This window comes from Crotalus tigris, unplaced genomic scaffold, assembly GCF_016545835.1.
Source record: "Crotalus tigris isolate CLP2741 ecotype Arizona unplaced genomic scaffold, ASM1654583v1 scf7180000017567.3851432, whole genome shotgun sequence".
In the NCBI taxonomy this organism is placed as follows: domain Eukaryota; kingdom Metazoa; phylum Chordata; class Lepidosauria; order Squamata; family Viperidae; genus Crotalus; species Crotalus tigris.
Genome location: NW_024096477.1, coordinates 2,540,517 through 2,566,312, shown reverse-complemented (window position 1 = coordinate 2,566,312; position 25,796 = coordinate 2,540,517). Strand labels below are relative to the sequence as shown.

Sequence of the window (25,796 nt, the reverse complement as noted above, 5' to 3'; positions counted from 1 at the left end):
AATTCTGGAGTTTGGTGGAGAGTCATTGGTATGAATGAATTAATTGTTCTAGAGTAAGCAAGGATGCATTGAGTAGTAGATTATTTTGTTCTGCATTAACTATGATTCTGGAAAATGACTAAGGATGTAGATTGTATTCTAGTAATGTAGCTTTATCAGATCTATATCAGAATGAAAACATTTTTGGAAGTCCTATATAATTCAAAGCCAGGAGCAAACATTCAAGCCTTAATTCCAGACCTGAAAAAAAACTGTGATCTTTGAGTTGTTTCAGAGCTACTGGCGTGTTCATTATTGCACATACTGTTGGGATTTGGAGGGACTGAAGGTCACTCCATTTCAATCTGTTTTTCTTTTTATGAAATGATGGAAGTTGGAAAAAAAATAGGGAGTTGTAACTTGTTTGCAGCTGCAATCATTTTTCTTTCTTTTCCACAGAAAACAATGCGGAAAGGAGATGAGTGCATTTTAAAAGACAACAGTGAACGTAGCAAATGGCATGTGACTGGACCAGGAGGGCTAGATATGCTAGTGCCATCTGTCAGTCTTATTATTCCACCTCCAAACCCATTAGCTGTGGATTTGGCAACCAAGTAAGTTTCCAATTATTGCTTGAACTATTAGGCAAGACCTTCCTCATGAAAACGCCACCCTTTCCTCATCAAAAGCCAATCAAAATTAGCGTTTTTTTTATCTTGGGTGGGAAAACTTGCTTTGGACACACGGTGCACATATTCTTTGAAAATTTATTTTTCCTATGCAGTCATAAGAACCTGTTATTTTTATAAATAAAAGATGCTTTTCAGATTTTTTTTGTGGGTGTTTCAGTTAGAATGGGAAAATAAATATGTATATTATACATTTTAAATTACTAAGAAATAAGCATTAGTATTTTCATCTGTATCTCAGACTGGGGAGATCTGGAGTACAGTACTGTTTCTTGATTCAGACGTATTTTATAAAAGGATGTGTATATAACCCATATTCATTCATCTTTGTAGTTCTTGAATTATGAGCAAGTGCTTTCACAATAGTTACAAGAATTAATACAAGGGCTGTGCAAGTTTGTGCCATATTGCCTTGATACTTCTCCTTGTCCCACTTTTACTTAGCAAAATCAGGAGAGATGCTCAAGTCCTTCGCCTGAGCAGAAGCCTTTTTTGACAGTAAGGGGCATGTTCATATGGCATTGCTTTCCAGAGTTGGGTTTATGCTGTTGGAGAAGCTGATCCAGATGATATGCCACATATCTAGCATGAACAGTATGGTTGCTTTCCTCATGGAAATGAGGGTGCCATGATGCTTCTGCTTGAAACGAGTGCTTTGCTCAAACCTTCATCAAAGCAAAGCTCCCCTTGAAGATGTTGCAAAATATCATCTTGGCATTCTAGGTAACAGAGATTGAGGTTGGGTTAGCTAGGGAGCAGTGAGATTCTGGGATTCTTATGCATCCCTAAATCTGCCTTCAGTCTCTGTGTAGGTATGGTAGATATGGTGCACATATAAAATATAATTTTGGTTCACTGACAAATCAGTACAAATCCAGGTTTTTCAAACCCCAAGAGGTTTGTGTTTTGAGCGAATCCAACGTAGATGTTTCTTTTTTCAGACATATTCTCACCTTTCCCAAAGTCAGAAATTGTTATAGTTGGAGCAGAGAATAATTTTATCTACAAACCATCCCTGCATATCTAGCCAGCTAGCCATCTATCCATCCATTTAAAAACCCACCCTCCCAAATAATATAAATATATAATATAAATATGAGAAACATTTGGGTTTTTGAATGGAAAAATATTCAATGTTGGAAATATTACAGCTTTTATGTGTGAGGGTCCCCAAGATTCTCAATTATTAGGAGATATGTTGCTTTCCGAATGTAAATAACCCTTTCATTTACTCTTTAGAATCGAACAATACTATGATGCTATTATGGCTCTCTGGAATCAACTTTACATCAACATGAAGAGCTTGGTGTCTTGGCATTATTGTATGATTGACATTGAGAAAATCAAGGTTATGACTATTGCCAAGGTGAGCATCATATGTTATGGAATTGCTGTTATGGTATACATATAGTTAGCAATTTTCTTTCTGGGCAGAGGATCCATACATATGTATCTACAGTAGTTTTGAAAAACTGATGGTTAAAGTTTCAGTTGTGCCACTGCTGAATATATACAGGTGTGTGTGTGTGTTAACAGTTTGACAAACAATATGTTCAGTGTGATAGGCTAAGAAAAAATAATTAGTGCTTGATATTCAGGTTGCCATCTGGCATAGAAGGTTTGGGGCTATTGTATTGAAGAATCTGCTTCAATGCTTTGCAAAACCATTTTTTGATACCTTGGAACCTTCTTAATATGTCACAAGACAAGCATTCCAGATATTTGAAAGATGGTCTGCCTTTTTTCAGCCCTTGTCTATACTGATAACGTGGCAAGCAGTCTTGTATCTACTGACACAAACTTTATGTGTTCTCCTATCTGCACATTCTATGGTCTCTAGTTTAGACACTTCATACTAACATAAACCTATATGTTTAAGCCATTTGTCATTTTTAGTCAAACCCCCCCCCCCCACCAGTCTTCAACCCCCTGCTCTCCTGAATCATTTGCTGTCATCTACAAGGTTCAGTTATAGCAAGGCAGTAAGTAGAGATAAATTTGCCATCAACCTCTTTGAGTTGCTTTTTCTGAAATCGTTTGTATTCATTTTTTGCAGTTGAAGACAATGCGCAGAGAAGATTATCAAAGAATAATTTCTGACTTAGAGATCCATTACCAAGAATTTATCAGGAACAGCCAAGGCTCAGAGATGTTTGGCGACGATGATAAGAGGACGATGCAGACTCAGATCACGGATGCTCAGAAGCATTACCAGACATTGGTCATCCAACTTCCGGGTTCACAACCACCACCTACTATACAACGTCCCATAGGTTAGTGACATAGTAAATACTTGTAACTGTTATAATATTTCACATCTGCTGGTGATTCACTAAGCCAGCCATAGACCATCTGCTAGAGATGCCCAGAGTCATCTGAGGTTGAGTGACCTCTTTATTGTACTAAATAATATTAAGTAAGATTGCCAAAAATTTGTTAGGCCATAGAGTATGATTGGAGAGCTAAATTCAACTTGCAATATCATAGCTTACGCAGGTATGGGCTTCACAAATAGGCCCCATGCGAAAAGCAAGACTTGTCAATAAAAGCATTTGCAATAATGGGATGCTAAGAGCTATAGGAAAAATATGTTTTAATTATATGTGGTGACATATAATTAAAAAAAATCCTAATACTTTTTATTGTATTTTTTAAAATGTAGAGACAAGGGTATTTGGCATACTGTTCAAATTATATCTGATTCAAAGCCATACTGCTGTTGAAAATGTAATACTCAAATGTGTTTCAAAACACTTTTTTTTTCAGTTTAAAACTTGTTTTTTCCAGTTTTCGTTTTTCCCAGTTTTCTTTTTTCCATTTCCCTCCCAAATTTCCAGTAACTGAAGTTATAAATATAGAAAAGCAGGAGGCGTGGCTACTCATGGAATTGCAGAAACTTCGTCGTCAGATTGAAAACTGTGAGCTCAGGATGATGCAGCGAACTCCCTTCCAGTTGGATCAAGGGGCCACTCATAATTTGTGTGTCCGAATCAGTGAATTAGAGGTACACAGGATTTGCTATGAATACGTTTTTCCATATCCTCCTTCCCTATACCTCACATTTTTTTTTTTACACTTGACAATACAGGTAGTCCTTGAGTTACGGCCACAAGTGAGACCAAAATTTGTGTTGTTAAGTGAGACATTTGTTAAGTGAGTTTTGTCTCATTTAATGACCTTTCTTCCCACAGTTGTTAAGTGAATCATTGCAGTTGTTAAATTAGTCACACAGTTGTTAAATGAATCTGGATTCCCCATTGACCTTGCTTGTCAGAAGGTCGCAAAAGACGATTACATGACCCCGGGACATTGCAACCGTCATAAATATGAACCAGTTGCCAAACTTCTGAATTTTGATCATGTGACTGTTGGATGCTGCCACGGTCTTAACCGTGAAAAAAGAACATAACTCACTTACTTCAGTGCCATTGTAACTTTGAACATACACTAAATGAACTGTTGTAAGTCAAGGACTACCTGTATTTTTAGGGGCCCACATTTACAATCTGATATTATAGAGGTTAGTGGCGTGGGACTGAGGGTAGTGCTCAAGTTATGGCCATAATGGAGCCTGCCCATTACAGTCGTGCGTTGTGATGGTTCTTAAGTGAGGTGACCACGTCGGCCCTCCACGATGTCCCCCAATGTAGTTGTTAAGCAGAGCACTGGGTGCCTTTGGAGGCCTAGTGCCTTCCCAGGCCTCTCCCATTCCTGCCCCTTGGAATTCCTGCAGGCATTGGGTCTATTTTCCTGCCCTCCCTCCCCCTCTGCGCTGAGGTCCCTGCAGGCATTGGGCCTGCTTTCCATCCCACTGGGTCCCACACCATACTGATTGCGCACTTACCTTTGGAAGATCCCTAGAGCTCATGATGGGAAGGGAGAGCATCTGGCCTCTCTGCATCTTGGCATCCCTAGGCTGTACTCTATCCTGGAAGTGGGCACCATTCTTGGTGTAATTGTGACACAATTTTATATACATCAGTTACAGTATTGTACAGGGAGAAGCAGTGCTAGATGTTTTGTTTTGCACTCTGTGTGTGTGTTCACAAGTTAGCACTGATTCCTGGCAGCTGCCTGGAGAAATCCCTGAAGTTTTCTTAGAGGTGTCTTGCATTTCCAGTTAGAATCAAAGAGCAAGTTTCAGACTGTTTTCTTTGAGCATAAGAAATGTGCAAATGATATTTACTTACTTACTTGTTTGTTTGTTTTCAGAGTATACAAAATGAATCCCAGTCAATGGCAGAAATTCTCAACAGGCAAAATGATTACCTTCCAAATTTTAGAGGCTCGGAAAAGTATCATTATTTGCAGTCTGAAATCAGTGCTTTGTTTCAGAAGTTGGAAAATATTAATGGGATTTCTGCCTGTTATCTGGACAGGTAATAACAATGTTAGTTTTCAGCTGCTGGCATTCCTATCTAACCAAGCGTATATTTTAAGAGGGTTGAATATCTTCATATTCTAGATTGATAATATTCTTTAGAAAAAGAGAAAGAATAAAGTATGAGGGCAATTTGGAAATAAACCTCAATTTGCTTATCAATGACAGACACTCGCAAACCACACCGAAGTCAGCCTATCCTGACCCTTGTTATGGATGGCTTGTCTGAGTTTTCGTAACATTTCCCAGTAGACTTCTGAATTGATGGTCAAACCACACTCCATGAATTTCACTAGCAGTACTCCTTTGGCATCTTGACATTTGGCGGGATTTTCTATGGCACCACTTCCGGTGTGGTGTTGGTTCACGATAATGCTTGCCCGCACACTGCTAGATGCACCCAAAAACTTTTGAAGCAGTTCTGTTTGGATGTTTTTGGTCACCTCCCCCCCTAAAGCCCAGATTTGGCACCGAGCGACTACTACTAAGGAATTTCTAACCTTCTAAGACAGTGGTTCTCAACCTGTGAGTTGGGACCCCATTTGGGGTCAAACGACCATTTCACGGGGGTCGCCAAACAACGCAGTCCACCATTTTTTCCCCTTTTCCTTAGCTGTGCTACTCCCTTTTATTCTATTGGCTTTTGAAAGCCAATAGAATAGACTCTCTTGAATAGAGTCTAATTCTATTGGCTTTCAAAAGCCAATAGGAATTGTCAAGGCTGTCTCTGCCCTGCTGAGCCCGCCAAAAGTCCCATTCTGCAAACGGTGCTGCACCAGTTGAGTAGTCCTTGACTTACGACCGGTTGAGTAGTCCTTGACTTACGACCGGTTGGGGGTTGCGGCATTAAAAAGGTTGAGAACCACTGTTCTAAGACGTTATGATAAGTGCCTCAATTTGAATGGTGATTATGTCGAAAAGTAAGGTAATGTTGAAGTTTTCTAATGTATATAATAAAAAGTTCTGTATCTGCGAGTGTCTGTCATTGATAACCAAACGGACTTGTTTTATCCCTGCCTATGCCACAGGCTACAGTGTGGTTAAAACAGGGAAGTGGAAAACCATGTAATGGCCTTATTAGTAAATAAGTTGTGTTTTGCAGTGCGATGACCCATGTTTTTCCAAAAATATGTATGTGCATCAAATAGTTTTACATGTGGAATAAAGGACTAACTTTTCCTTATCCTGCCTTAGTTCAGGATGCTTGTTCCCTCTTCCTTATCCCTTCCATGTTTATCAGAAGCTGAAGGTACACTATTTATTAAAATAGAGCAACACAACAAAGCATACATCTTTCCGGTCAAGAGAGCAAGCAGTACAATTATCCTGCAACACTTAGACACCAAGCATTTGTGTGAATAGGAATGCCCACAAGCAAAAGAACATATAGCAATTCAAGAATACTTGAATTGGGGGCAGATGGAAAAAGGGAATTGGTGAACGCAAATAACCTTTTTTAGTGGGGTCTTGTAGATGTTTCATTACCAGATTAGGTAACATCATTAATGCTAGTGAAAGTGGAGTTTGGTCCCTGTTTATATACAGTAACTTGCCCTACTAATGTTGGTGGGGGTGGGGTTTTTTTTCTTTGATAGCGCCTTGCTTTTTAATAAACCTAAAAAACTGCTAAGATGATAACTAAATCTAGTAATGCTAAATATTAGTAATGCAAAATACTAAATAATAGTAATACTAAACCTTTTTTTAAGTATTTGATTTCTTTATGGCACTTTCTTACAGCTTAAATGCCCTGCGATCGCTGCTTCAGGCAATTCTCCAGACAGATGACATGATACGAGTATTTGAAATTAGGCTTACAGAAGAGGACACTCTGTCTTTGGACCCAGATAAAGTGGAAGCCTATCGAGCTTGCCTAAAGGTGAGAAAGTAAAAGATGAAGTTTGTCTTGGTTTTTTTTTCTTTTCTTTTTTTAAAATGTGGGATTGGATTACAAATGAGTTACATGGAGCTATGAATTGAACTTGTTTATTTGTTTGTTTTTATCCCAGCCTTCAAAAGCTGTGGGGATTGATGACATAAATAATAATAAATAAATGTCCAGAAATCAATATTCAGTAATAAAACAAAACAGAATAATAAAAACAAAACAATAAAAAACCCACAGAAGGGAAATGGGGTGGGGAAGACCATAAAAAGCAATATTAATACTAGCAAGGATCCCAGTTCATTAATATTTTATTTTCTTTCACATATTTACCACATCATCATGCATGCAAGTTCCTTGATATCAGTGAGTATAGCCAAAATAATGATTAACTTGCCAATGGGAGAAAACTATTGCTGCCACTTATATAACTTTATAGTATTATACTAAGTATACTTAGCGAAATATAAGAAAGCTTATATTAAAAGAAAAAAATAGCAAAAGTTGGGAAAACTAGTGTCCAATTTCAGACTTGCTTGTGAAATGAAGAATTAATAGCATAATACTAATTCTTTGTTTCACAAGTAAGTCTAAAATTGGACATTGGTTTTTCCAACTTTTGCTAAAAGAAATTTCTTTGCATCGTTATCTGACTACTATAGCCATTTTCCTTGAGAAATTGAGCACAATTCATTCTGCTTATGGCCATAAATTGGGATTCTCTGGAAGTCTGGCTTATCATTGATGTGAGCACAGCTAATTATGACTTAACTGTTCAAGTTGCCTTAGCACAGGGGTATCAAACTCAATTTCATTGAGGGCCGCATCAGCATTGCGGTTGCCCTCGGGGGGGGGGGCGGGTGGGTGTGGCCAGGGTGGGTGTGGCCTATTGGGTGGCCATGGCCAGCTCTACATTGTTCGTGTCAAGGGTGCCTATGGGGGCCTGGGCAGGAGTGAGACAGATCTGGGGGTCTCTGGCAGAAGGGGATGGGACCGGGGCAAGTGCCAAGGCATGGTCCACTGGAGGAGCCTCACTACCTGCTGAAACCCCTCCGCCGGAGCCCATCAAGCCGGATGTGTGAAGTAGGCAAGGGCCATTTGCTGTCCACTTCCAGGCGATGGTGCATTTCTTCATTCCTCACAAAGGGTGACACCTCCCCAGCATGCACCCAGGGGGTGGGGCCAACACAACAGGGGCTGGTTCCTTGCTGTTTCCAGACGACCTTGTAGAGCTAAGACTGAATGCATTTCAGCATAGGTGGCCACCACAAAATTGTACATTGGCTCCCGGCTGGCTTGGGCCATTCCCTCACTGTTTCCAGGATGGCTTCGCGGGCCACATGAAACCACTTTGCGGGCTGTATCCGGCCCCCGGGTCTTGTGTTTGACATGTCTGCCTTAGCATAATGAATGGCCCCAATTAATTATGGTTTGTTTAGTACATCATAGGCAAACAAACTATAGCTTTATGTGATATGTTGACCTCAAAGAAAAGTCAAATGTTATTATCTATATCATAATTAGACCATATAATAAAAATACTGTCCATTTTCCATGGATAAGATCGAGTCTATATCTGTATAATACCTCCTCCAAATTATCAAATGCAAAAGCTTAATCAAATGCAATATATGCTGCCAGTTTTTAAGTTAGTCAGGATTTTTTTAAAAAATATTTGTTGATATTCAGAGTGGAGACGCTTAAATAATTAATTTTTTCTTCCTTTTTTTGCCTGTATTTTTGCAGAAAATGAAAGCAGACCTTAGTATGAAGAAGTCGCTGCTTGGTACTTTGGAAGCAGAGCTTCAGAAAGCTCTCCAGGTCCACTCCCAGTCTTCTCAAACATACCCTCACTATGAGTTAGATCTTGGAAAATTTGCCGATCGAGTCAGCCAACTAACAGACCGTTGGCAAAGGCTGGAAAAACAGCTGGATGACAGGTGTGTTTTTTGAAGCAGTGTGTTTGGTTTTCTCATAATGGCATCATTGCTTTACGGTGAATTTTACATTCACTATACAGATAACATTGCAAGTTCTAGTAAAAAAAAACCTTTCTTTTTAATTAGATTGTGCTATTTCTTGGAAATGGGGTTTCTGGAAAATTGATTTTTAGGCTTCTTTAGATATAAACCTCTAGCTTAAATATGATCCTGTGGTATTTGAACATAATCCTTTCTGACTGATAGAAGTAGAAATAAAGATTGTCATCGTGCTAGCTGAATATGCACTTCCATGTCAACTAGTCATGTTTTATAAAAGATAGTTGCATTTATGGAGATATATTAAACTTAAAAATAGTGTTGCATATATTTCTGCAGGCTTTAATACATGCTTTTTTTGTAACTATGTCACAATAATTAGAATAAATTACAAGCTATGTAATTGCATTTTTTGCAACTGTGACTTAACTGAGATTAACTGGCATTAGAAGATAAGCAAAAACTGAATTTAGAGTGTCACAAAGAGTAAATTGGATATTCTAATTCTGAGAGAAGGGACTACTGGTACGGTTCAATGGTAGGAAAAGTTTTGTTTTTATTACGTTTTATGTATAGAGATAATCACTGGCATCATCAATGCAAATGTGGTTCTTGGGTAGCAGAACTGTTAGAAACTATTAGAAAGGACCTTTACCTCATTACTTGGGTTGATACAGTCATAGAAATCAGCATCAATCAGGTCCAATGGATCAATCTACATTTGTTGCTTTTTTTCAGATCTTGGGATTTAGAAAAACAAGTGAAGCAGCTGAGAATCTATCGGGATCTTTACCAGGCTTTGAATAAATGGATTTGTGATGCCAGGCACCGACAGGATACCATTGAAGCCATAAAATTGGGAGATGTTAGCACTGTCATGAGATACCTGCAGGAGCAAAAGGTATTGTTTTGCCATAAATACACCAAACCCATCTTCAGAACTATTGTGGAATGAGGTTGTAATTCATCCTAATGTGTATTGGTATGATAGTAAGAGGTCATCATAATATCTTAAAATCAGTCTTCCATCCAGTTAAATTTATGCTAATTTTTTTTCTTAACCTTCTTTTGTCGCTGGACTTCTGGGTGCAACCAGTTACAATAAGCTATTCTAAACATTTTCACTATCACTGTATATTTGAGGATCCAGTTATATAAATGGGTATTTATACTCTTTGAGTTCTAAGAATCCGATTACAATTCATTCATTTCTCTTCTTGCCAGAACTTACACAGTGAAATTACGAGCAAGCGCGACAGAGTAGAAGAAGTGATCAAGAATGCAGAAGCGTGCTCACTTGCAATCAAGGTAAAGATAGTCAAGCTGTTCTTCTCAGAATGTTTTCATAACAATGGTTGAAGTGCCCTTAGTACACATTGTGGAATGGATAAATCTCTAAGAAATAAACAGAGCAACAGCTAAGACTTCTCTTTGCTCTCTACCCCCTCCTATCCTTGATTATGCTCCAAATCTGCTTCAGCGTTAGTAGAATGGCTTTCTCCTCCCATTTCTATTACTATCAGATCTTATTTCATCAGCAGACACCATTATCTCCACCTTTGATCTGATAATTACTTACTAGAAATAAATACTAAGTTGCATTGCTATTTCAATGGTCCATTTAAGTAAATGGTTGAGCCTACATGTCATGTTGTGCTATTGGATGATTCAATTTTGGCTTGTTTGTGTTTAAAGATGATAAAGTAATATCTGACTTTGGCTGTAGCATAACATGATTCATGAATGGTCATGCATGATTTGTTTGTGATTTCTTCATTTGTCTGCATTTTGCTTTTGTCTTTTGTCTAAGCCTCTAATCAACGAATGTAGGATCAGTGCAAGAGCAGTAAAACAAAAACCCCATGAAAACAAAAGAAAAAATAGGAAGAAAACACGGTTACTTTGCTTGCCAGCAAGACTGAGTCTAGCTGTGTTGACTTGTTTAAAAATAATGGTTGAAACAAAACATGGCTTAGCACAATAGGATTGACTTGGCTACATCGAGGCTTAAGTAATCAGTCAAATCAGTCAGCCCTGTCTACTTCATGAATATTTTAGAACAGACAAATGGGTGACTGAAAACTTGCTTTTTAATTTATTTTGACATGATTGTAAGATCAAACAGTTTCAGAAACATTTTCATAGTAGAAATAGTTGAATAGATACAGGTCATTCATCTATACTTTATATGTGTGTTTAAACAATTTGATTGTTTAAACACATATATAAAGTGTAGATGAATGTCCTGTATCTATCCAACTATTTCTACTTTGGTATCGCCATATATTGTTGATCTAAAGAATAATCATTATTTTGGTTAGTTTCTTCCAACTTTACCCCTTCCACCGCTGTATTCTTTTGTCTCTAGGCTCTGAAATATATTGCTTTTCTGTAAAGCTGAAATTCAGAGTAGAAAATATTGTGCACCAATATTGTTTACAAATGCTTTGTGCTTACAGGATTATGAACTCCAGGCTGCAGCTTACAGTTCAGGACTAGAAACTTTATTGAACATACCTGTCAAGCGGAGCATGGTCCAGTCTCCTTCAGGTCTTATTCTGCAAGAGGTAGATATCCCTCATTTCATGTTATTTGTAATTTCAGCAATGGCCATTGCTTTCCCATAATAATTGTCCCTAATTTAGGATAATTATTATGCAAGTTTAATATTAGGCTGTTTTGTTTTATGAGAATCAAAAATCTGTTCAAATAAGTTGAAATAATATTTGGGATATTTTGTCAATATTCTTTTCTCTCTTCTTCCATTCTTATTTAGGCTGGAGAGATTCAATCCCGATACATTGAGCTTCTTACAAGATCAGGAGATTACTACAGGTTCTTGAGTGAAATGTTAAAAAGTTTGGAAGATATAAAGGTAATTTCTCCTTCTTCATAGACCTTTTGTGAATTGTACAATATCTCAAAATATTAAAGTGTTTCAAAATAAATTTTAGGTTAGAAATAATGCCTTGTTGTAATGATAAAAACTTCCTAGCACACTTAGAATGTTACTTTGTTGATTTAAAATACTTTTTGTTGCTATTATAGTTAATATTGCATATTCAGATTTGGGATTTAACTTAGATGAATGATAGAACCATGTGAAAATATTTTTAAATGGAAGACCTGCTTTCCATGATCTGGTGGTGAATACATGTAACCACAATCCTGAAATGTGAATTGTATCCCATTGTATCTATAAGATACCAGTTTGAGGAAAAATAGAACTAGTTCACCTATAGTCTTTTTGTGTATAAATGCAGCTTTCATAAAGCAATACTCACCTTGGGCACAATAAAAGGCTAGCATGTTAACAAAAGAATATAGAGGAATTTCCCTTAAATAATTTTATATTACCTATATTAACAATAATATTATATGTTCAATTTTTTATGCTAAATAATGTTTGAGTGATTCTCTCATATAAAATTTGAAATTCAGCAATTCAGGAAAAGCTGTACCACAGTTTATATGTGCATGTGTGGAAGGTTTCCAGGTATTCCAATTAATTAAAGATGGAATATTTGCTAAAATTGTAACCTTCATTCCAGGGTATATTTTCTGACAGTCACTTCTGCAGGTAGAGGGCTGCATCATCTAAATCTAAACTAGTGTTTACATAGGAGATACTGTACTTTCTGGCGTATAAGACGACTTTTGCAAGTTAAAATCGGCGCCAAAGTTGGGGGTCGTCTTATACACCAAGTCGTCTTATATGCCGGAAATAACAGTAGTTTCCAGCGTATAAGATGACTTTCTAGGCATGTGACTCGGCGCCGAAGTCGGGGGTCGTCTTATACACCGGGTCGCCTTATACGCGTGAATATACGGTAATATGTACTTGAGTTCAGCTCAGAGATCTGCTTGAATCTCAAGTAGAGAAGATGTGAAACAGTAATACCAAAAAGCTGAGCATATTCAGAGTACATTTTACTCACGCTGAGGAACCATCTTTCCTCACATACTTGATCTGGCTACATATATTTTCCTGGGCAGGTATAATTTGTAATAGCTTTGTATTATGTAAAAATTAAGCTATTTCATAGAAACAGTATTTTTGTGCTTTTTGTTGCTATTTTTTAATGTGGCATATTATGTCACATAATTATATTTTTATTTAGAAAAGCTTTTTTGTCTGTCTTTTTTATTTGCTAAAAGGCTACCCCAAAGACCTGAATTTCAAAACCATTCTCAACATCACTGCTATCCCAATAATTAGGATTTAATTCATTCCAATGAAATGGAATGGCTTCAGAGTAAGGGACTAACTCCTTATATACATGGAACTGTACATTTCCTCCATGTATGATCACTCTGAGGTGGATAGAATTATGCTTTATTAAATATCTTCCCTGAAAATGTTCCTCAAGAATCTACTGCCCTCCTATTGTAATATCTATTCAGCTTTAGATCAAGTCCTTTTAAAATTCTTTCAGACTCTTTATTTTTGTAGATTTTTTTTTAAAAATCTGTCTTTAAACTGATGTTTTAATTTATTATTTAATTATGGTTTGTTATTTATAGTTTTGTGTAAAGATGCCAAGTAAGTTTTGAAATAAACGAAGGAAGCATGTAAAGGAATGCTCTTAATTTAACTGGTTTGTTTTGTTTCCGCTTTTCCAACATTGTTCATTGTTTTTCATGAAGTTGATCAAATTGTCTGTCTCTTGATTCTGCAGATGAAAAGCACCAGAATAGAACTACTAGAAGAAGAACTGAGATTGGCCAAAGATGCCAATTCTGATAGCAACAATAAGCACAAGTTCCTGGAGCAAAACCTGCAGAAGTATCAGGTGGAATGTTCCCAGCTGAAAGCTAAATTCATAAGTTTGGAAGAAATGAAGAGGCAAGTTGAGATGGACAGCAGCACCTCCAAGCAAAACCTAGACAAATGCTACGCGCAAATAAAAGACCTGAACGATAGGATCACGAGGCTGACTTACGAGATTGAAGATGAGAAGAGGAAAAGGAAGCTGTTGGAAGACAGATATGACCAGCAGAAGGCAGATTTTGATCAGTTGCAGAAGACCAGGCAGAATGAAAAAGAAACTCTTGGTTGGCAAAAGATAGAATCAGAGAAAATCATCAAAGAGAAGGAGTATGAGCTAGAAAGGTTAAGGGTTCTTCTCCAGGACGAGGGGACACGGAAGAGGGAATGTGAGAATGAGCTGGCTAAGGTAAGAAACCAGTTTAATGAGGAGATGAGTAATATAAAGAACAAGTATGAAACAGAGATTAATATTAAGAAGACCACCATTCATCAGATAGCTGCACAAAAAGAAGATGACGCCAAGAACCTCCGGACTCAGATCGATCGATTACAGAGAGAGAATCGAGACTTGAAGGATGAGATCGTCAGGCTCAATGAAGCCATACTGGACACAACAGAGCAGCGAAGAAGGGCAGAAGAGAATATCCTTCAGCAGAAGGCTTGTGGCTCGGAGGTGATGCAGCAGAAACAGCAGATAGAGTTGGAACTGAAACAGATCATCCAGCTGCGTAATGACGACAACTCAAGATACACGCAAGCCCTGGAAGATGCAACCTCGACCATCCATGAGAAAGTCAAAGAGATTGAAAGGTTAAAGATTCAACTGAAAGAAGAGGCTAAAAGCCAATGGGAACTTGAAAATGAGTTGGCTAAGGTAAGGAACAGTTACGATGAGGAAATTATTAGTTTAAAGAACAAGTATGAAACCGAGATTAATATCACAAAGACCACGATAAATCAGGTGACTGTGAAAAAAGAAGAGGAAGCCAGTAATTACAGAGCCCAGCTGGACAATGCTGTAAGAGAAAATAGGAGCTTGTGTGAGGAACTTAGGAGACTGAAGAACACACTAAGTCAGACAACAGAAAACCTTAGAAAAGTAGAAGAAAGCGCTCACCAGCAGAAATCAATTGGCTCAGAGATCTCACAAAAGAAACAACAGCTCGAAAAAGAGTTAAAACAGACTGTTCAGAAATTCACCGAGGAGATTGCACACTACAAACAGTCCCTTGATGAAGCAGGAAGAACAATTAAGGAGAAAAATAAAGAGATTGAAAAAAACAGAAAATTGTTAGATGCAGAAATAAGCCAAAGGAAATCGATGGAGGAAGAGAATATTCGCTTGCAAAGGATCCAATATGACCTGGAGAAAGCTAATATCAATGCAACTGAAACCATTAGCAGATTAAAAGTTCAAGAGCAGGAACTGGGACGCCTAAAAAGTGAATATGAAAGGCTTGCACAAGACAAGAAAGGGAAAGATCAAGAGAGCACAAGGCTCCAGAGCACAGTAAAAGAACTGCAACATCAAAAACACATACTGGAAGAGGAACTTAATAGGCAGTCTAGAATTGTAGCTGATGAAACTTCCAAAAGGAAAAATGCAGAAGAAGAATTAGAAGCTATGAGGAGAACTTTGAGAGATCAAGCTATTAAAATCACTAATCTCACTCAGCAAATAGAGGAGATCTCTATTGTAAAGAAACGGAGTGAAGATGACTTGAGGCACCAGAGGGAGGTGCTAGATAACCACATGAGAGATAAACAGCGCTACATGGAGGAGATAAGAAAATACACTTCTGAAGTGGAAAGCTTGCGTCGCCAGATGGTTCAAGAGCAGGAGAATTTAAAACAGGCCCATATTCGCAATGAGCACTTGCAGAAGGCTATTGAAGATAAGAGCAAAAGCCTCAATGAGTGCAAGATAGAAATTGAAAGACTTCAGTGTCTTACTGAGAATCTGACAAAAGAACACTTGATGCTAGAGGAAGAGTTGCGAAATTTAAGGTTGGAGTATGATGATCTAAGAAGGGGCAGAAGTGAAGTTGATGAAGAAAAAAATGCCACAATTGTTGACCTAAAGAATCAACTACAAACAAGCAACAAGCATGCCCTGGAACTTCAGGGTGTGATAAATGGTTTACAGAAAGAAAGGGAAAATTTGAGACAGGAAATTGAAAAATTCCAAAAGCAGTCTCTGGAGGTATTCACAAATATTTGATCACACCTTTATTCACCTTCAGATTCTATAATTTAACACCCAACACCTTTTCAATCAGCGAACACTAAATGTGTGCGCATCTTAATTTTGATCAGTCTCTCCTTCCCCTGCTCTTTTAATTTGGTTTAGGATCAGATTAAGGTCCTTTCTGGGAATAAGTTCAAATGAGATATAAAACATAATTAGTTAGATGGCAGTGAATTCCTCAATTTAAAGGAAATCTTTCCTTTCCCTATTTTGATATTCTGAAGGAAAGATGGAGCATCTGCCATACTTCAGTTAATCCACTTGGTCCTATTTCCCCGTCTACTGACTTTGTAGACTATGTCCACATTTATACTGATTTTTTTGTAGTTCTGTTTTTTAAAAAAATAAACAAACAAAGTTGGACTTTGATATAAAATATCCTAAAGGTTCCTCTGTTGAACATACTATACATTTAAAGTTGTTGCAACAGAGTGTATCCATACAGTAGTTCATTTGCTTTGCCATTTCATCCCCCTAATGCAAATTTTATCTCCATAGATTCTTCACTCTTACTTTCTCTTAACTGCTTGGCATGATGAAATACACAATATATAACTCATGCAGTTACATATTGAAGTGTGATCTGAATTGCTTTGCTTTCCTGTTCTTTACAAGAGCAAATGTATGTGTATGCTCATGTAATCATACATAAAATATATGCATATGCATGTGCTCATTTTAATAAGCTAACATTGCTTATTATTTGTCGTTATGTTGTCCTGCTAATGTATATAAGCCTGTGTTTAAAAACATGTATACATGTTTATGAACATGAATGTATATTAATATTATGTATAGCTTACTATACGTATCGTCTATTTTAAATAGGTAGGATAGAATCCAGTATAGACATATACATATCTAAATATGCCTCATGTTGCATTGCGGTCTATAGCTTTTTCCAATTAGGTCTTAATTTTTAAATCAGATCACACACCCCAATTACTTTTTTCTACTATCTTTCTTTGGTTTCTGAAACATTGCTGCAACACTATAATTTATGCCCATACACCGATTATCAGGAGCAATCCTCCATGTATTGCCAACGTGCAAGTTTCATTTGTTTGAAGAAATTTTGAAAAGGATGGAAAAAGCTCATAAATAATATTTGAACTAACAAAGCAATGGAGGAAATCCACATTTACAAAGTTTATCCATTATATACATTCTTGAATCATTCGTTTATATTAATGTAAGTAAATGATGAAGATTTCACTAAATATATTTTATGAATAAACTTATTAGAATAAGTAAACTTGCTAAATAGACCTGAGTCATATTCATAAAATGACCTTTGTCTGAAATTGATAGGAATGTTCTTGTATTAACAGTTCTGCATTAAGAAAATTCAGTTGACTATTTATTCTCTTGAAATATTTTATTAAAATGCATCCAAGAATGTTCTTATCTCTTTCAGTGAATCCAATTTTATCAAAGAAAAAAAAGTAAGCCAGTCACTGCCAAACCACTAAATCACGACATTGCAATTTATATTTTACATTGTAAGAGGTTAAAAAGGAAGCACTAAATGCCAAGAGAATTGTCTGTATTCCAAATTAAGACTTTTAATTCCTACTAATTTTAAAAAGCCATTGACAATTCTCTCCTAAAGATGTTTATTCAGAACAATACTACTGATTGCACTAAGGCTTTTTCTTAAAAGAATAGTAGGAAAGTTCAGCTGCAAACGTAAGTGCTGTTACTTGTTCGTAAGTCTCATTAACTTAAGGATACAAACTTCTGCACAAGTTTGTACAGAAATGAGATTTAATAAGCTTATTTATAACAAGACTGTATCCAGTCCCTTTTATGTGAAAAATATGAAACATTTCTATCAATAAGTCAATCCATAGTAAAACAGACCTAAAATTGTGTAAAATACAGTGTTACATTACACAGGACTGCACTAATCCACTACTCTTAAGTTAGTGGTTGAACTATAGAGAATAAATAATAAATACTGGATGTTAGCACAGTCATTAATTTTGTTCCTATTTCTTTTTTCTTTTTAAAGACATCCCACAGGATTCAAGAATCCAAAAACCAGTGTAATCATATCATGCAAGAACGAGAAACCCTGCTAATAAAAGTAAAAACCCTGGAACAAGACAAGGCAAGATTGCTCAGATTAGAAGAAGATCTGAACCGTACCAAAGGCATGTTGGAATCCGAGTCTCGCTTGAAAGTACGGCTGGAAAATGAGAAGCAGCAGATACTGAATGACTTAAACCAGTGGAAAAGCCAATATTCCCGGAAGGAAGAGACAATCAGGAAAATTGAATCTGAACGAGACAAGAGTGAGAGGGAGAAAAGTGCCTTGTTGATAGAAACTGAAAGGCTGCAGGCAGAAATCAAAAGGGTTGAAGAAAGGTATCGGTGCCGTTTAGAAGAGACAAGCAGGAAGAGCCAGGCAGAGATGGAGACAGAGCGGTTGAGATCGCAGAGGGAAATCGAGAAATTAAAGCAGCGACCAAAAGGGGCGCCCAAGGGCACCCAGACAGAAGAAGACTTGATGATTGATCCTTCTAAATTGCTTTTCAATGGTTTGCGGAAAAAAATCACAGCAGTACAGCTGTACGAGTGTCAGCTGATAGACAAATGCACCCTGGATAAGCTGTTGAGAGGACAGAAGTCGGTGGAGGAAGTTGCTGCTGAACTTGAACCTTACCTTAAAGGAGCTGGGGCTATAGCAGGTGCTTCTCTTAACACCAAAGCGAAGTTTTCTCTGGTGGAGGCCAAACGCAAACAACTTCTTACTCCAGAGAATACAGTCCTGCTTTTGGAAGCTCAGGCAGCCACTGGAGGGGTAATTGATCCCCATCGGAATGAATTATTGAGTGTGGACAGTGCTGTTGCTAGAGACCTGATTGAGTTTGATGACAGAGAACAAATCTACATGGCTGAGAAGGCTATCACTGGGTTTAAAGATCCCTTCTCGGGAAAAATTATGCCTGTTGCAGAAGCCATGAAGAAAAATTTAGTTGACAGAGAGATTGGGTTGCGTCTACTTGAAGCCCAGCTAGCTTCAGGAGGAATTGTTGACCCTATCAATAGTATCTTCTTGCCAAAGGACATTGCTTTATCCCGTGGGCTAATTGACCGAGATTTGTATAGAGCTTTGAATAATCCATCAAAGCCCTTAATTGATCCTCTTAGTAAGACAGCCATAAGTTACATGAAGCTCCGAGAAAAATGTAGAATTGAACCACACACAGGTTTACTTCTCCTTCCTGTGCAGAAGAGAAGTACATCTTTCCAAGGAATCAGGAAGCTGATCAGTGTTTCTGAATTGGTTGACTCTGGCATAATTCGGGAGTCAACAGCAAACGAACTGGAAACTGGAGCAATCACTGTTGAAGAAGTCACTGATCGAATCAAAGATTTCCTGCAGGGTTCCAGTTGCATAGCTGGTATTTATAATGAGGCTACTGGAGAAAAGCTTGGTGTTTATCAGGCCATGAAAATAGGCTTGGTGAGACCAGGGACAGCTCTTGAGCTTTTGGAAGCTCAAGCAGCTACTGGATTCATTGTGGACCCCGTAAATAATTTAAGGCTTCCTGTGGAAGAAGGTTACAAGAGAGGCCTTGTTGGAATAGAATTTAAGGAGAAACTTCTGTCTGCCGAAAGAGCAGTCACTGGGTACAGAGATCCAGAAACAGGAAATATCATTTCCTTGTTCCAAGCAATGAACAAGGAACTCATTGAGAAAGGCCATGGTATTCGTTTGCTGGAGGCCCAGATTGCCACCGGTGGAATCATTGATCCTAAAGAAAGCCATCGTTTGCCAGTGCACACAGCATATCAACGGGGCTACTTCAATGAAGAGCTGAATGATATTCTGTCTGATCCTAATGATGATACCAAGGGATTTTTTGATCCCAATACAGAAGAAAATCTGACCTACCTGCAGTTGAAGGGAAGATGTAAAATAGATGAATTAACCGGGCTCTGTCTATTACCACTGAGAGAGAAGAAGAAGGTGGTGCAGACTTCACAGAAAAATACACTTCGGAAACGCAGGGTTGTCATTGTAGATCCTGACACAAACAAAGAAATGTCAGTCCAGGAGGCCTATAATAAAGGCCTCATAGATTATAGCACTTACATGGAGCTGTCAGATCAGGAATGCGAATGGGAAGAAATAACTACTACCGGATCAGATGGGAGCACAAGAGTTGTGCTTGTAGATAGGAAAACAGGCCACCAATATGACATCGAAGATGCCCTTGATAAAGGTCTTGTTGATAGAAAATTTTTTGATCAGTATCGTTCTGGATCTTTAAGCCTCACACAATTTGCAGACATGATTGCTAGTAGAAATGGAGGTGATGAAGTGTTCAGACATGAATCCGTTATTCGGTCTCCTACTGTAGTGAGTGTCAAGAGTTCTTCCATCTTGCTAAAAAGCAGTTCTGGCTCCTTTTCTGATTCTCCAGAAGAAACCACTCCCATTGCAGCCATATTTGACACGGAAAATTTGGAAAAGATCTCAATCTCAGAAGCTGTACAACGGGGGATTGTTGATACCATCACTGCCCAACGTTTGCTTGAAGCCCAGACTTGTACGGGAGGTATCATATGCCCTACCACAGGCCAGCGTCTTTCCCTCCAGGATGCAGTTGCCCAGGGCATCATAGACCATGAGATGGCTACGCGGCTGAAGCCAGCTCAGAAAGCCTTCCTTGGCTTTGAAGGTATCAAGGGGCGAAAGAGAATGTCAGCAGCAGAGGCAGTGAAGGAGAAGTGGTTGCCTTATGAGGCTGGTCAACGCTTCCTTGAATTCCAGTTTATCACAGGAGGCCTCATTGACCCTGAAGTACATGGGAGAATAAGTACAGAAGAAGCTATTAGGAAAGGATTGATTGATGGGCGGACTTCCCAAAGGTTGCAAGACATAAGCAACTATGCAAAGATTTTGACCTGCCCCAAAACAAAGCTGAAGATCTCCTACAGAGAGGCAATGAATCGCTCGATGGTAGAAGACCAAACTGGACTCAGATTACTTGAAGCATCTTCTGTTTCATCCAAAGGCATATCCAGCCCATATAATGTGTCTTCAGCACCAGGGTCGCGTTCAGGGTCACGCTCAGGATCACGCTCAGGATCACGCAGCGGATCAAGGAGAGGAAGTTTTGATGCTGGCACAACTTCTTCATATTCTTATTCCTACACAGCTGTCAGCAGCAACAGCAGTCTTGGGCGCTAGACATTAATCAGTGCATCTAACTTTTGTTCTATATGTCTGCTTGTTTAAGCAAAAGAAAACAAACAAAAAGATGAAACATACATACACACATGGGCTGGCGGTAATCCTAGTACAGTAGTTGCTTGGGTGAAATAGCTAAGCTACAGCATAGAAATGTAAAACCAAATACAAGCTGCAAAAATGCTTTCTGGGAGGGAGGGAACTCTACATTTTTCCTTTTTTAAAAAAAATGTCTAATTTGGCTCATCAGTGTGGTTTATAAACTGTAAGAAAGCAGTACCTGCCTCTGAAAACAGATGTTGCCTTTGTCTTTTTATTGTTTATTCTATTACTCATGCACCTCTGCCGAATATTAGGCTAGCATTCATGTTTTTGTATCATTTGTCAGGTTTTTTTAAAGCCACTTTTCCTTTCTTGCAGTAAATGTTTCAGCCTCCAACTGATGTTATACACTATTAGATTGAGCTACTTATTCTGTCATTTCAGGTTTATTTGGAGTTGACGGTGCTTCTCTGTTTCTGTGGCTTGTTTTCCATGTAACACCGTAGAGGCCTGACTACATGAACTTACTTATTCTTGCAATAAAAGTGTAACCATTTTTAACTCATTTGTATGGACATGTTTACTTCTGGTATGGGTCATTTGGTATTTGGCTGTGCTGCACAGTAAATATTTTGTATTGGAGGTTTCTTTGGTCCTGGACTGGAAACGTGTAATTAAGGTTAATAGAGACTTAAATACATTTGTTTCGGGGAAGAATTATACATCTTCTGTTCCACTGAGCACAGAAATCTGTCAGCCTTGGGAACTACCCCTGATGTCCTATGTGCAGTTCACCATTAGTGAGCCAGCAGACAGATATGCAAGTTTCCCTGATAGCTGAGTCTTATGGAAAAGTACTCTCCTTATAGTTGTAATGAAGAACAACTTAAAGAAAGTGACCCAAGGCTTTCCTTGGCTTGATTTCTCTTCCCTCCAAGTGTGATGGCATTTGCTATTAACACATGAGACAAAGTCCTTTGAAGTGGCTGGGTAGGTGGAATAGCTATCTGTCAAATTCCCCAACAGCTCACAAAGTAACCTGGCTGGTAGGTCACAGATGCAGAGGGTCAAAGCAAGAATGAGCAACTGATTATTTATTTAGTTTGGAAAATTTATTTAGCACATAATCTACAAGGAAATGTCAGTGCTATCAGCAAACATTTGTGACTAACAGGACCTGGTAGTAACCCATTCCAGATAGTGCATAGCTGGTAGAAATGTGCTACTTGCTCACCTCTACCAAAATAATAACTCTGAGAAATCCCTTGCCAGCAGAATAATGACCAGCTTGGCAACATCAACTTGCCAGAATCTGGCTGACTTCCTTGGCTTAAACTGACCTGTATACCATCCCTGTTTGTATAAGGAGCCCAGAAAACAAGAGTTTAGACCAGACATTATGTGGGCAGTCTTCTGCAAAAGCCAGGTTTCTGTTTTCTCCTACTGTCCAAGCAGCAATGGCCATGGATGAGGGGTGCTGAAGGACCAGAAGGCAGGGGGTGACCTGCAGCTATATAGCGGGCAAAAGGAATGTTGGCATCCCAGCAACATTATACTGTTGGTGAAATGTATACATCAACTAGGGGGAAAAGAGGAGGATGGGTTCCTATTTTCAACATTTTTTGAATGTGCAATAATAGCACTAGCAATTAGACTTATATACCGCTTCACAGTGCTTTACAGCCCTCTTTAAGTGGCTTACAGAGTCAGCCTATTGCCCCCAACAATCTGGGTCCCCATTTTACCAACCTCGGAAGAATGGAAGGCTGAGTCAGCCTTGAGCCGGTGAGAATCGAACTGCTGTATTCTAACCACTGCACCACCACGGTTCTTCATTATACATCTAGTGAAGATGTATAAAATACTAAAAAAACCATGCAGTATAATAAAGGTGAGGTAACTCTATAATGAGTTCTCTAAATCCCATTTTGATGTTTATACGCTCCTAAACGACATATAAATGGTGCCTGAGTACAAACCCAACTCAAACCATAAGAAAACACGATTACATCAATAGCCTCAAACATCTCTGAGCCCAATGTCTGAAGGAACATAGAGGTTTCAAATACTTTCAGTGTGGGGTGATGAGAATTATAAGGGTATAGTATTCCAGAGGATATATTTCATGTTAGACCAAAGATGTTTCTTAAGTTCTACCAAATGGTGCTCTTTAATAGCATGCACATCCTTATGGGAATGGGCAGAGAAAATTTGAGAGAAGCAATCTCACAAATAATAATTTGCCCTTGCCACGAAGTAGCATGGACTACTTCAGAGATAGTAGCTAGCACCTTGAAGTGCACCTGGAAGTCTTTTGGAAGACAGTACAGCTTATGAAGCAGTAGTATGACATGGGTGTATTGAAGTGCACACATAACTGCTTGTGTGCTGCCACATTCTGGATCAATTGCATCATTTGGATAATCTTCAAGGGCAGACTCCTGTAGAGTACATAGCATTAATCCACTGGGAGGGTGATCAAAGCATAAGTCAAGATGCCTGGTTCAGGAAAGAACAATTGGCATGCAAGATGGATTAGTGAAAGGCCATGGTCGTGGCTGTCACCTGTTCTTCAAAAGGAGATGAGAGTTCAGAAGATTCCTACATTGTGCACTGATTCTGTCTGGGACAATACTATCCAATTGAAAGCGAAAGAAAAATCATGATCTGCGAGCCCCTAAAACCCAAAGCCACTCAGTCTTGCTAAGGTTGGACTTCTCTAACCAGACCGCCATAGCCTTCAGGCTGTAGGAAAGAATCCCAACAGCATCATTTGGTCAGCCTGGGATAGAGAAGTATATGTTTACCATGCTTTAAGCATGGAGTGCATTTCTTTATTCATTTTGCAGTATAAATAAAGTGGTTGAGAGGAATTGATGGGAACTAATTTTGAAGAATGTACTAAACCACTTAGGAATATCTGAACATTTTAATTCTTAAGCACTTTTCAGAAACATTGATTCATACCTTAAAATGCCCAGGTTTTCTCAAATTGTTATGGATATTTATTTTAAATTCTCCCAATCTGAGCTTTATGAGTAACTGCATTTATATCAGCTGATAAAATTTTTTAGTTCTGTATTGTCTGCTCTGTTTGTCACTGAAGTTCAATACAACAGGCCATCCCTAAAAAAGAATTAACCTTTTATGAGTAGGCATCATAAAAACATTTTGGGGCTTGTGGTCAATAGCTTGTGGTCAGTAGCTGATCTTTGGTTATGCAAATCAGCCCTGTTTAGCACTTAGATGAGGAATAATTGAAGAATTTTCTGTTGGCTAGACTAGGAGGGGGAAAAAAAATCAATGACAAACTAATTCAACATGGAGGATAAGGAGGAATTAAGTTCAACTTGAGAGAACACTATATTGAAAGCAGAAACGAAAGTCTTGGCTTTTACTTTACCATCCTGAATATTTTAACCAGAGCAATCACCCTTTTTTCAGATGAATACCCATTTGGTTTATAAAAAAAAATGGTTGCATTAGAAACTCCTACAAAGCCAGCAGCTTCAGAGGCCAAAAGCCATGACCATCTGCTTTACATTGTCCAGGGACACTTGCAGGATATTATTGTATCATGAACATCTGATATATCTACAGGAACTAAGAGGGCGTGGTGATCATCTCTGAAATTATAGTTAGCTAGATCAATCTAAAGCAGGGGTGTCAAGCTGGCGGCCCATGGGCCGGACGCATCATCCAGAAGCCGTCCCCACCCCATTGCCGACAATAACAAAACCATCCCGATACGTTGCGTGATGTCATGTGACATTGCGAGTTTGACATGTCTGATCTAAAGGATAAGTCAGGATTTTTAGTAGACGTAATTTTTTCTAAGTTTGATCATTTGGAAAATTTAGAAAAAGAGGCCGGACAATTCAATTCTTATCTTTAGATTTGGAGGTTGAAATATTCCCACCTTGAAATGTCATCTTGACTTTATTGGAAGTGTCCCATCATCGGAATGGACCATTCCAACATTGACAGAAGTAACATGGCCTCAAAATAGAGTGTGGCTTATTTTATGTTCAGGCCACTTCTGGTAAAGTCGGGTTCTTGTTTTCAGTCACTTGTTTTAAGGTTGGGGCACTTTTGCACAAATGTTTTCCTTTTTCCAGTAAAATTTCTGGATCAACCAAATACAAATATGCAATTTAAAACATTGCCAGGTTTATGCATAGGAAAATGAAAACATCTAAAAACTCTGGTTCTTAGATTTGATATCACTAGATGAACTTAGGTGAGCCACTGCATAACAGGACTGTCAATTTGTCATATTTGTCTGTCTTAAAGTCTTGTAATAATAATAATAACAACAACAATAATAAAAAAAGTTGGAAGGAACCTTGGAGGTCATCTAGTCCAACCCCCTGCTCAGGCAGGAAACCCTATACCATTTCAGACAAATGGCTGTCATGAGAAAGAATGAACCATGGCACTCCTGCCCAAACAATCTATCGATGTATATTTGGTTTGCAATTCTTCAGAAATTCTTAGAAATTCCAAGTTTCAGGTAGCATTAATCTATTTCAGCTGTTTATTCAGCAATAACTTTGGTGCTTTAGAAATGAGGAAGATAAAAGATGGGACTCCATTTCTCTGAGATACTACAGTTC

At 38.3% G+C, this 25,796-nt stretch overlaps 1 protein-coding gene across 4 annotated transcripts in view; it reads left to right on the top strand.

Moving 5' to 3' along the window:
• LOC120311135 (desmoplakin) overlaps positions 1-21,745 on the top strand; it is a 50,089-nt gene extending 28,344 nt beyond the window's left edge. For 2 of the 4 annotated variants that reach the window (XM_039350320.1, XM_039350311.1), the window contains exons 12-24: positions 439-593; positions 1,908-2,034; positions 2,725-2,941; positions 3,506-3,672; positions 4,881-5,047; positions 6,790-6,928; positions 8,681-8,874; positions 9,652-9,814; positions 10,138-10,221; positions 11,373-11,480; positions 11,690-11,788; positions 13,593-15,887; positions 17,947-21,745. In XM_039350320.1, coding sequence (XP_039206254.1) covers positions 439-593; positions 1,908-2,034; positions 2,725-2,941; positions 3,506-3,672; positions 4,881-5,047; positions 6,790-6,928; positions 8,681-8,874; positions 9,652-9,814; positions 10,138-10,221; positions 11,373-11,480; positions 11,690-11,788; positions 13,593-15,887; positions 17,947-21,138 — 7,107 coding nt within the window. In that variant the 3' untranslated portion in view covers positions 21,139-21,745. The remainder of the gene's footprint in view (positions 1-438; positions 594-1,907; positions 2,035-2,724; positions 2,942-3,505; positions 3,673-4,880; positions 5,048-6,789; positions 6,929-8,680; positions 8,875-9,651; positions 9,815-10,137; positions 10,222-11,372; positions 11,481-11,689; positions 11,789-13,592; positions 15,888-17,946) is intronic. The other 2 variants (XM_039350327.1, XM_039350336.1) reach the window with 2 other exon arrangements.
• Positions 21,746-25,796: the final 4,051 nt, after the last annotated feature.